The sequence below is a fragment of the Mytilus trossulus genome, chromosome 14, assembly GCF_036588685.1.
Source record: "Mytilus trossulus isolate FHL-02 chromosome 14, PNRI_Mtr1.1.1.hap1, whole genome shotgun sequence".
Classification (NCBI taxonomy): domain Eukaryota; kingdom Metazoa; phylum Mollusca; class Bivalvia; order Mytilida; family Mytilidae; genus Mytilus; species Mytilus trossulus.
The window spans coordinates 8,454,968-8,467,061 of NC_086386.1; the positions used below are offsets into that span (position 1 = coordinate 8,454,968).

The 12,094-nt window shown below is 30.4% G+C and overlaps 1 protein-coding gene across 1 annotated transcript; it reads left to right on the top strand.

Moving 5' to 3' along the window:
- Nucleotides 1-4,358: 4,358 nt before the first annotated feature.
- On the top strand, nucleotides 4,359-10,603 carry LOC134696300 (uncharacterized). Its single transcript, XM_063558014.1, has 4 exons — nucleotides 4,359-4,556; nucleotides 5,348-5,514; nucleotides 8,490-8,704; nucleotides 9,670-10,603. Exons 1-4 carry the CDS (start codon nucleotides 4,427-4,429, stop codon nucleotides 9,818-9,820), a joined length of 663 nt encoding a protein of 220 aa, XP_063414084.1. The 5' UTR covers nucleotides 4,359-4,426; the 3' UTR covers nucleotides 9,821-10,603.
- The last annotated feature ends 1,491 nt before the right edge of the window (nucleotides 10,604-12,094 follow it).

Sequence of the window (12,094 nt, forward strand, 5' to 3'; positions counted from 1 at the left end):
TTCATGGTAGGAGTAATTTTAGTACAGTAACGGACAATACTTTCCGGAATACACTTTTCAACTCTTTAAACAAACGTCATCTCAAATACAATTATACTTCATATCGACTTACATTTAGACATTAGACATTAAGCATTATTCTTATTATACCAATCATGGTCCCTTGTCGGGAAAGATACAAAAACATCATAATACATTGATTATATTTATAAACATTAGTGAACATGATACACAATAAGTAATACACAAATAATAAATTGATAATATGAGCAATGTAGGATATAATTATGGTAAAAGGCATTGAGTGTAATGAGGCCGATTTAATATTAAAAGAATATGATATAAAGTTTATTAATACGGAAACAAAAAAAAAGTAAACTAAATAGAACTAGGAATATAGTATCTCATTCTGCAGTAGTTCTCCTCATGACCAGTGCACAGCAGTGAGGGACTTTTACATTACAATAATGCAAAGGTCATGAAGGGGAGATCCTCCAGAACTGAGGGCCCTCATGGGGTTTTTGATTATGTGATTACTTGGCCGTTTTTTTTTAATGATTATTTGATTATTAAGCCAAATATTTCATGATTATTTGATTACCTAGGACTGTATTTTTAGTTTATGATTATTTGATTACTAAAGATAAGCAAATATTTAATGATTATGTGATTATATTGGCAAAAAAATGGTGATTATGTGATTACTAGGACCCACCCATGAGGGGCCTCGGAACTAGCTACAGATACATGAAATTACTCCAATAGTAATTATCCTCATGAGTAATGCACATCAGCAACGGTTAACATAGCCACTGGGCAAAATTCATCAAGGGTCGGTTCTCTAGAACTCACTATTATAATAAAGAAAATATAAAGTTCAAATAACAAGTAGTAGAGGGAGATAAACCCCATTAAAACTGTTCATATTTTTTGATGAAAATGCATAATTCTGATAATAAATTCTCATCTTCATTATTCATTAACCATATCAGTTTTTGGTTAGGGTCAAGATTTTTAAAATTCTTGCATCAATTATTTATCATTGTTATCATGTTTTTCCTTTGGTCCGATAAACTATCACAGTTGAAAAGAAAATGTGTTTCATTGTCGACCTCATTATTACAACATCTCTTACATATCTACCTCTCTATATAAGTAAATGGTAAGCAGATATGCGAAATCTTGTTAGACTCCGTCTATCTTCAATTTTTTTTTAACAATATTGAGATATTTTTCACAACCAAAATTTGATTTAAAGGTAACATTTGTACATAGTTTTCCTTCTGAGTGAGTTTTGAGATTTTTCCCCCAATCTTTCAACATGACATTTCTTAGTTTTCTGTTGTCAATTGGTTTAGCCATGTCTGAGGATATTTGATAATTATTGATCAGTGAAAGAAGTTTTTCAGATGACATATACCATGCATACCACGATGGTTTCTTTGACTCGTACAATTTCTTTGATTCTATAAATGCATTATATAACAATGGAAAGTAATTAGTGTCTGATTTTTCTAGTCTGTAATAGTATTTAGTCATTGCTTTAATCATGTTAAAATATATTGGTAGTCTTCCCAACTCAGTTAATACTGCAAAATTGGTGGGTTTTTTTTTTGAGCTCCAAGAATAAATTTACAGAATTTAGTATGAAGTTTTTCAGCAGGTAATCTAGAGTAAATATGGACAAATGAAAAAAAATCCTTTTCTATATTTAAACAACATTGGATTAAAGCAAGGATTCTAGTTCTAACTATACAAATCCTTGATTAAAGGCACCCCATATCTCACAGCTGTATAAAAGGATGGGTTTGATGGTATGATCAAAAACATGCATGCTTGTTTTGACTGAATGATGCAAGGATAAAAAATCTGTAGATAACTTAAAATAGGCTTTTAGTGCCTTTTTATAAATTCATCCTGGGCTACTGTAAAGGAGCCAGATGTACAAAAATGTATACCCAAATATTTATTACATTTAAAGATAAACAGATAGGATCGTTAATTGAATACAAAATCTACAAAAGAAACGAAAAGGATTTGTATTTCCAGTTAAGGGTTCTTATGGACATGTTCATTTGTTAGTGACATTTAAACTTAATTATTGAAGTCGAAAATGAACTGACAACGCCATGGGGAAAAAGACTACTTAGACCAGCAGACAATAAATTTGAGGACAGAAAGACAAGGACTAAGCATACGTCCCGCTTGACAAAGACAACATAACAAACTATGCAGTAGATCTCATTGGGGTCTAAGTGTGGCAAAGGACCCGTATTGCCAATCGATTTTTGTTGTTGTAAGACACGTGAAAAGTCAATTTTTTGTGCCGTGAAAACGGGGAATAAGGTCTATCAGGACACGGGAAACTACCAAAAAAAATGAGATTTGCTTACGTACATAGATCTACATAATGTAAGCGGGATACTATCAGGTCATTCAATCCATCTTGTATGGGAAGGATTTGTATATCGACTGCCTTTTGTCCAATTCCTTTGTTTAAATATATATTTGATATTTGAACAGCATAATATTTTGAATTGTAAATTGAATCATGTGAATTGAACTGTACGTGGCAGATACGTGAATATGACAAAACAGTAGGCGCGCGGGATCCGGGATAAGTACCCCCAATGATACCCCTTAATGACTGATCAACACGAACCCAACAAAGACTAGGAGTTCTCTTAGTTGCACCAGAAGGTTTTAAGCAGATCCTGCTCTGCATGTGGCACCCGTCGTGTTGCTCGTGTTAATACAATTCGGTAATTAGTCTAATTTGGTAGGTCACATTCGGGTAAAATAAACGAAAGAATGGATTTTACTTCACCACTCGAAATACTCAATAAAAACAGTGATAAGTTTTTGTTTAGGTTATTTTGCAATAATTTAAACACTTAAAACATGTAAGATATTAGAAAAAAAAAGATGAATATAATCATACCAAAAGATATTCAAACTCTTAAACGGGCACTAGCTAGCTGTCAAATTCATGTTCACCAATTTGACTCAAATTCTCATATTTTATTTATAACAAGGTAAAAAATATCCAAATTATCAAAAGTTTTAAAAAAAAAAAAATTTACAGGCCATGGTCTCAATAAGATTTAGCTTCGTTTCGTGTGATTTTTTTCCAATGACGCCATCTTATTAAATTTCGAGTTGACATTCTATGACCATATTTATATATAAGCGATGTAAACATAATTTTTTTAAACGTAGATATGAATATATAAAGCAACTCGTGCAGTTAGATTTTTATAAGTCTACTGGCTAAATTTTGATTACAAATTTATGTTTATCGTCGTTTTTTTCCTAATGATAAGAATGATTTTTTGTGGATCGAATCAGTCAATCAAATTATTTACTTTTGTTTCACTTTCAATGTTTATATTCTTTTCCTTTAAATAACCGTACATTAATATTATTTCACTATTAAACTTTCATTAATGATTGAACAAAAAAATCATACTTTAGATGTTTTATATATATCTCGTAGCTAGTGCCTCTTTAATATTGAAAATAGTGTGAACTATTGCGATTAAACCATGTTCATAATATTTATCACTACCATTGTCCTTATTATAAGTATACAAATTTCACAAAGGTGAGACATCTTCATCGTCATTCCACCCGAAATAGTGAATATGTAACTTCTGGGTTCCACCCGTAAAGAGTCAACAAAAACGTATGTGTTTTTATAGCAATTTAAACAACATGTAATTAGGAAAAAGTTTCTCTTGAATTATTATTTTTAATAAAACAAAATTATGATTTCAAAAGTTGTGAAATCAGGAAAAATCTACAGCAAGTAGGAACTAAAGTTGCTTCTCTTGAAATATAGATTGTTTCATATTTAATAAAAAAAAAAAAAAAAAAAAAAAGATTTAAAAAAAAATTTAGCAGTTAGAAGAATCTAAATAATTTAATTTTCTTTGCATCATGCATACAAGGATTTGTATGGTTAGAACTCTACAACTCATACAAATTCATGATGCAACACACAAAACGTTTAATAAAACAGAAAAAAAACAAGTTTTTCCTTTTAACCTGAAAATGTGTACTAAGGCAAACTGGAATTAATTTCATATCGTAATTTTGACAGTCAAGGCGAAATGAGAATAAGCCATACATACATACACATTTGTGTAATAGTTATGAAACATCATTTTACTGCATAATTTACAAATCGCCACAGGACACAAAGATAACAAACAACATTATGTAGATTGTCAATGTACCCAAATATATAGCTGTCATTTGTTGTGATTGTAATTTTGTCTTTGTTTTTTGTTTATTGAGATGACGAAGTAAATGCTAATTAATCAGCATTTAAGGACATAAAACTGTCTGAAAAAACAAATGATTCATTGACACCATATAAAAACTTTCCTCACATGTGTATACCTGTTCACTTCAAAATATCAACATGAAGGCTTTAATTTTACTTTGTTCTTGTTTTGTCGTTTCTAATGCTTCTCTGTGGGATTTACTTACCAAAATAACGGGAACCAAAGGCCAATGCAGTACTGCTCCAAGCTTCAAAGATCCCTTGATTGGTAAGTATTGATTGGTCACATGCAACTTGAAAGGTTGATATGCTGAAAGTTATATATTTAAACGTGAAAAGTTTTAATGCTGAAAGTTATACATTTAAAACTATAACTTGCTTGGGTGGGTCCTCGCGCTAAGAGTGCAGAACGATGCCGGTACCGGACCGGATCAACTAACAGTAGTGGTGCATATGGAGCTTGCTGTTTAAATCCGACTCTGTATCTGTGTATAATACAAAGATTGGTATTTGCATACCTCATTTACATGCTATCGTTCTGAATGCGCATGTAATATTTGCCAATTGGACACTGAACAGTTAAATATCAATACAACTAATATAAGCTACATGTATGTAGAAGATGCTGTCGGAACTTCCTTGGTTTGCTGAAACTAGGCGACAGAGTAATATTTTTTCGATGATACTATACAGACCAAATATTTGGTAATTTAAATAATTTAAATAGTATGTTTTAAGACCCATGGCTAGTGTTATCAAATCATCAAATCACAAATGATAATCGAAATGATTTTCATTGTGGCTACAAACCTTATGTTTGATAATCGAAATAACTGAAATGTTTTCGTTGTTCATAGCTACAAAAATGTCCCTAAAATATATTTTTGAAAAAATGTGTTTTTATATGAAATAATAGCAAAAAAATGCAGGTGACGAATACTTTTGGCCAGGTACTGTATATGCCAAATTTGTGATAATCAAAATTTATGTTTTCTAGGTAGCTATACATGTTTTATATTGAATACGTAATAATCCAAATCGTGTGTTTTAATGTTACAGCTACAGATCCTATGTGTGAGGCCAAAGCAGATTTGGGAGACTGTACTTTCTATGATTGTTTCGAAGACAGATATTCCTGTGGTCTATGTGGCTTTCCTAAAACATATGACCTATACAACTGTGAAAAAATGCATATGCCTTTGTATTTAGATAGTTTTACTCCACAGGTTAGTCAATAGAATTAATTTACAATATTAAAACTTTACTTTAAGAATACTTGGTTGTGTACAATCAAACCAGGCTTAATAGGAAATTATTTGCTTGTTCAATTTTTATTGGCGTTAGATTATTTGAAATTTGCAGTTTTCTTTTTTCATGGATCCGAATCTAATATCTGAGACTACTATAACACATGTGTTATAGTAGTCTCAGCTTATATAGAGACCATTTTAAGCGTACGGAAAATAATTATTTCAGTTTTTAAGAATTTCATCATCCGTGTATTCCTTTTATGGGCAATTAAAAGTCCTTATTTTCAATTAGGTGTCGATTTTTGTCATCATTTTTCGCAAAAGAAATTTGATCTCCTTTTCCAATTACTGTCTGTTTATATTTATAGCGAACCCTATTGAACCTTTCTATAGATTCACCTGCAAGTTACCTGTCCATTTAAATTTTTGTAAGTTCTATTGTCCCATCTAACAAATACAACAGGTATTGTTCTCTGTATAGTTTATTCACCAGGACCTTTAAATTTCTTCTAAGAGAAATATATCACTCATTGATTAATTTACCTGAGTAAACAATTTATCTGCTAAATTAGATGGAAATATACGGACGCGTATTAGCGCCACACATTTTTTTTTTTTTTTTTTCTTCCTATGTTTGCGTTATAACGCAAACCTTTGCGTTATAACGCAAACATTTGCGTTTTAACGCAAACCTTTGCGTTATAACGCAAACCTTTGCGTTATAACGCAAACCTTTTGCGTTATAACGCAAACCTTTGCGATATAACGCAAACCTTTGCGTTATAACGCAAACCTTTTGCGTTATAACGCAAACCTTTGCGATATAACGCAAACCTTTGCGTTATAACGCAAACCTTTGCGATATAACGCAAACCTTTGCGTTATAACGCAAACCTTTGCGTTATAACGCAAACCTTTGCGTTATAACGCAAACCTTTGCGTTATAACGCAAACCTTTGCGTTATAACGCAAACCTTTGCGTTATAACGCAAACATCTTTATTTCAATTATTCATTAAGTTTTGTATATATGTCCGTCTGTCATTCATTTCGGATGTGATTTACTAGTAGATAGAAAAAGAAACATACATACAAGGCCAAATCATTATAATAAATATGCATAGGAATAATGGAATGATTGAAGTGCAATTATACATAAATTAAGACTGATTTGTGCATCAGAAAAGTATATAATTTAACAAGAAAATAGATATAGTATATAGTCATATTAAAATTGAAAGATCAAGAATAATGTCATACAATTGTGAAACCTCCAAGTCAAATAGACAAAATGATCTTTCTGCTTTAAAATGAATTATTAATAAGTTAACATTTTTTTTAAATCTCAGAATATGATCAAGATTCTTTGATAGAAAGTCATTGAATTTTCATTTCAATATAATGAAGTATTTTTAAGATGCTTGGGTAGCAATTTGAATAGAGAGAACATAATTTTATTAATGAAACATCTTCATTCTATACATTTATTGCCAAAGGGTAGCTTGTTTGAATGTAACCTACTTTACACAGTTCTCAAACGAGAGCTTACTTTGGAAGTATATTTATATTCGGTTATAGCTATATTAGCAGGGTTGATTTTTTTCTTAGTTATAACCTCAATTTACTCAATTTTCTTTGTAATATATAAACTAGTAGTAACTTGGATATCGTTTTTGGGGACCTTATAGTTTGTTGTTTAGTGTGAGCCAATGCTCCGTGTTGAAGACCGTAATTCGGCCTATGATGGTTTACTTTTACGAATAGTGACTTAGATGGAGAGTTTTCTTATTGGCACTCATACCACATCTTCTTATATTATTATGCTCATTATTAGTCATTGATATGATCTAATTATTCAAGTAGTTTACTTTGCAATTACTACAAAGGTGATAAATTTTATAATATTTAGCCTCCTCCATTAATAACTACTGTTTCCTTTGAATCTTAAATAAGAAATAAGATAAAACAAATGTTTGCGTTATATCGCAAAGGTTTGCGTTATAACGCAAACATAGGAAGAAAAATAAAAAAAAAAATGTGTGGCGCTAATACGCTTCCGTAGAAATAACATGTGTACTATTTATAAAAAAACTGTATATGAGTTTGAATGTATTATATTTTCAATCTGTTGAATGTAAACACTGATTCAAACATAAATAAAAGTTGATTCCTAAAAAAAATAACATTATTCCTATTTCCAAAAACAAATTGATAAAAAAAAAAACTAAAAATGTTGATGTTTACATATTAAGGCCTTCTTAAAAGTATTCTATAACTAAACAAAAACTAAAAAATGCAAATTTTCATACGAACAATACTTTTTATTTTAAAAACAAACTGCTATTTTGAACATATTGAAAAAAATATTATAAGTGTTTAATAAACACGAAATCACAGGCATTTTTTTTATGTGAAACATGTAATTTCTATCAATTTAGCAGATAAATTTTCTACTGAGGTAGATTAATCAATGAGTGATATATTTCTCTTAGAAGAAATTTAAAGGTCTGAGTGAATAAACTATACAGAGAACAATACCTGTTGTATTTGTTAGATAGGACAATAGAACTGCCAAAAGTTTAAATGGACAAGTAACTTGCAGGTGAATCCATAGAAAGGTTCAATAGGGTTCGCTATAACATCTTAAGATTTTTTAACTCTCGTTGCAAGTTAATATTTTTCCTGGGATAATGAGATGACTGTTTTTCATAAGAAACATAATCTTTTGCGATAGATTTCAAATCAAACTTTTGGTCGTTACTCGTGTCGGTAAGTATATGTCTTATGCGCTAGATCAATATGGGTTACTTGGGTCTACATGTACTAAATGTATGTCAAAGTTTCCTTATACACAAGTAGTTCGTTAAATTTTCTCATGTTGTTTAAAACGATAAAATATTACTGATTTGAAGTTTTGTTGTAAAATCTGTAACATAAAATGTTGTATTTTAGGGACAGCAGTTTGTATTAGACGCTGGTAAATGTCTGACACTATTTATGAAATCTTTATACCGATTGGACAGACTAAGTTGTGATGTGGTCAAACATCAAATGGAGGAAAAAGTAACAGAATGTTTCATCAGCAGTGGTTTTTGTGATATTTTGATGGAGAACAGAAACGCATTGTGGGCTGTCTACAATGTTAAGAAAATCCTCAAAAATCCAAAGTGAGTATGCGTGCACGTATCTTGTCGCGTGTTTGTTTCAAAGTAAATGTTGATTTGCCTGTTACTTTCAAATTTACTGTATTGGAATTTTGTACACAAGTTACATTGGTTATGCACAAGATGGGTTTTTTTTCTGAGGGGACTGTTTGTGACATTAATGTACTAGCATGAGATCTGTTTTTAGGTGTGGATTTAGGATTTTGAAAAAAAGAGGGGACTTGTGAGACATTGTTTTGAGTGGGGACTGGGAATAATTCTATGTATATTTATCATATATTGAGGTCCACATGATGGGACTAACATTAATAGTCTATAATTTTAAGAGTGTATTGAAAAGTTACAAATCGATCAATTGTTATTAAAGCAGTTTTCAGTAAGATGAACTAATGCGCTGTTCGCCTCTCGTTTCGTTTCTATAGTTCCGTTGTCCGTGAATGATGAAGATTCCATTATCCGTGAATGATGAACATGTTTTCTTTTTGTCTTTCTTTCCCATGCTATAGAATTGATGAACTTCACATTGTCCGTAAATGACATCATATGTTCTGTTCGACTTTTATACTATATAGTCCAGCAAGTTTCATTGTCTGTGATTGAGGTTTTTTTATTTGTATCTAACAGAATATCTTCTGTATACAGCTACTATAAAATAAGCTCTCATGCAGCTAGTTATTACTCGGGATAATTATTGTTTATTTAGTATAAACTGAATATTCTATACTTTGTATGTGAGAAAAATCATTTCCAACGACACAAGATAAAAATAAATAACAACAAATGTAATGAGAGTTTTCTGATCTTCATTGAAGACCTTTACTTTAAATACTGGTGAATTATTAAAAGGGAGTGCTTCTTTATGCAGTTTTACTGGGACTCGAAGAAAACTGAGATTATAAGCTATAGCTAACAATAAAGTATTACTTATTTGATCGTATTATAATAATTTATGTTTTTTCTTTTACTAGAATTGTCGGAGAAGTCATGGAAATTTCAAAGAACTGCAGTTCGCAGATTGCCACGTGGGCATTTGGACATGCACAAACTAATCTTACCAAAACACAGACAAATATTAATGCTGGTTTATCTCAATTAATTAATGCATTTGGCAAGAAGTGAATATGTATTTTTTAATTTAATTTTTTAGTATAGTATTATTGTTTTTTTTCCCCATTTTTTTCTAATAAAAATATAAAAGTGGAAAAAAAATATTCTTGAAACATGAATATGTTTTCTTTAAAAAAAATCAGTTGTCTCTAAACGAGAGTTGTTTCGTTGACGCAGGACTGTAAATGGACGTTTTTCAATAAAAGTGTGACTTTCAGACCTAAAAAATGGAAAATCAACTTGTCTAGAATTTTATTTCAAGAGTTATTTTGAATACCTCTGTGTATGTTGGCTCTAACCTTAAGTAAAAATAACATTTATTTCTACCTCTTTTTTTACGATATTTTAGAGTACGAATGTTGAACAGGTGGTCTAGGGACATGCCATTTTGGTTGTTTTGGACCATTCAGGAATATATCTTATTAATCCTCTAAAAAATAAAATAAATGCAAAAAAATATGTTCCATATTCTGCAACCAAGGTATGGTATAAATTACGATTCACAATAAAAAGTTAAAAAAAATGTCGCAAGAATCTGTTAAAAAATGTAAAAATATTTTCTTTAAAACTATATATAAATTATGTAAATTAAAAACTTTTTCTTTTATGGTGACAATTTGAAAACTTTATTAATTGTTGCCATTTAAATGTTAAAAAGATTGGTTTGTGTGTATAAATACATTGTCTTTTGATGTATGAGTGTTTACCGTATATGTGTATTTTGTTTGAGGGCCCAATGGAAATTAGACTAGTTCTAATTGAGTTACCCTCATTAAATAAATAATTTATTATGATTTTATGTTTTTGTTATACTTTGTTTTCATGAGATGAATTTGCCTCGAAAACAATATTATCAAATCGATTTTTCATTCAAATTCTTTTCGAAATGAAATAATTTGTCGCAAGAACGTTTAACAAGCTTTTTTACCATTTTAAACTAGTAACCTGGTATTCATATCTTTTGTAATAATTTGTTCCATTCTCAGCACTTAAATCAAGATCAGCAAAACAAGATTTACAAATTCGTCAATAAGATTGTAATTGTCGAACAACCTTTATTTGAGTTATCTACCCATTAATGACGATCTTCAGCTAATATGGCCCAATGTGCCAAATCTAACCAAACTTGTCCACAATCGAGGATTGGGGTAGCTATATTTTTATGTGTCCAATGACTGTTCCTTCCAACAAACATGGGCACCATGGCTAAAAATATAACAAAGGGATAAAATGCAAGTTTTGTTTATTATCTTGAAAACCGCTATGATTAGTGAAATCTAGAAGGGGCAAGACAAGATCAACAATTAACTTAGCCATAATGGTTGAAACCTTCATTCGACTCGTTATTTGAAGTTTGCCATTTAATGATAATTCTTAAGTATTTTTATGGATTTTAATTTTCGCCTGTTATATTGATAACATGACTGAAATTGTCAGTTACATCTTTGCCATTGTTGAATATGCAGTTGAGCGACACAGGCTCTTTAGAAGATTGGAGCTGTTTATTTTCTTCTTGATAATATTAATGTACGTTTCGGCAATAAAGTTTACCGACAGGTTGTAGGTTTTCCTCAAGATTTCAAGATTCAAAAATTTTATTGTAAAGCAACGCTCAGACACATAAATGTGTAACATGAGGGTCATATATACAATGGTAAACATGATTTATAATACAAAGGTAACATTAAAAAATAAAAAATAATAAAATTAAAAAAAAAAAAAAAAAAAAAAATAAAAAAAAAATAAGACAAATTAATATACATATCACAATAAGTTATTCAGCTTTTTGATAAAGGATGCCACCTGTCTATATAACTTAACATTACAGTAAGATAACAATACAGATAATTTCTGTTTACTTGGATGCTTCGTATAATAACTAGGGATATGTTGTTCTCTAAAAGTAATCAGTTGAGGAGACTTGCATATAAAAAGATAGTGAAATTCGTCTCCTACACTTTCTTTACATATGTGACATTTTCGGTCCCCCGCCGGAATATTGTACCAACGCCCAGTTTCAATGGGAATTTTTATATCTTTTATATATTTTTATCCTATGGGCATCAATTGCACCTCTTTATTTGCAAACTTCATTGTTTTTGTACTATTATAAATCACAGTTTATGACCCGGCAAACTCAGCAAAGACACTTCTTCTTTAAGGTGTGAAGCCGATTTATTGAAGATTATTCGTCAGACGTCGACTATACGATTTGTTTTTAACTTACAAGGAAACTAGAAAAAAGAAACTAAATCAAACATCAAATAATTTATGTTAGTTTGAAAA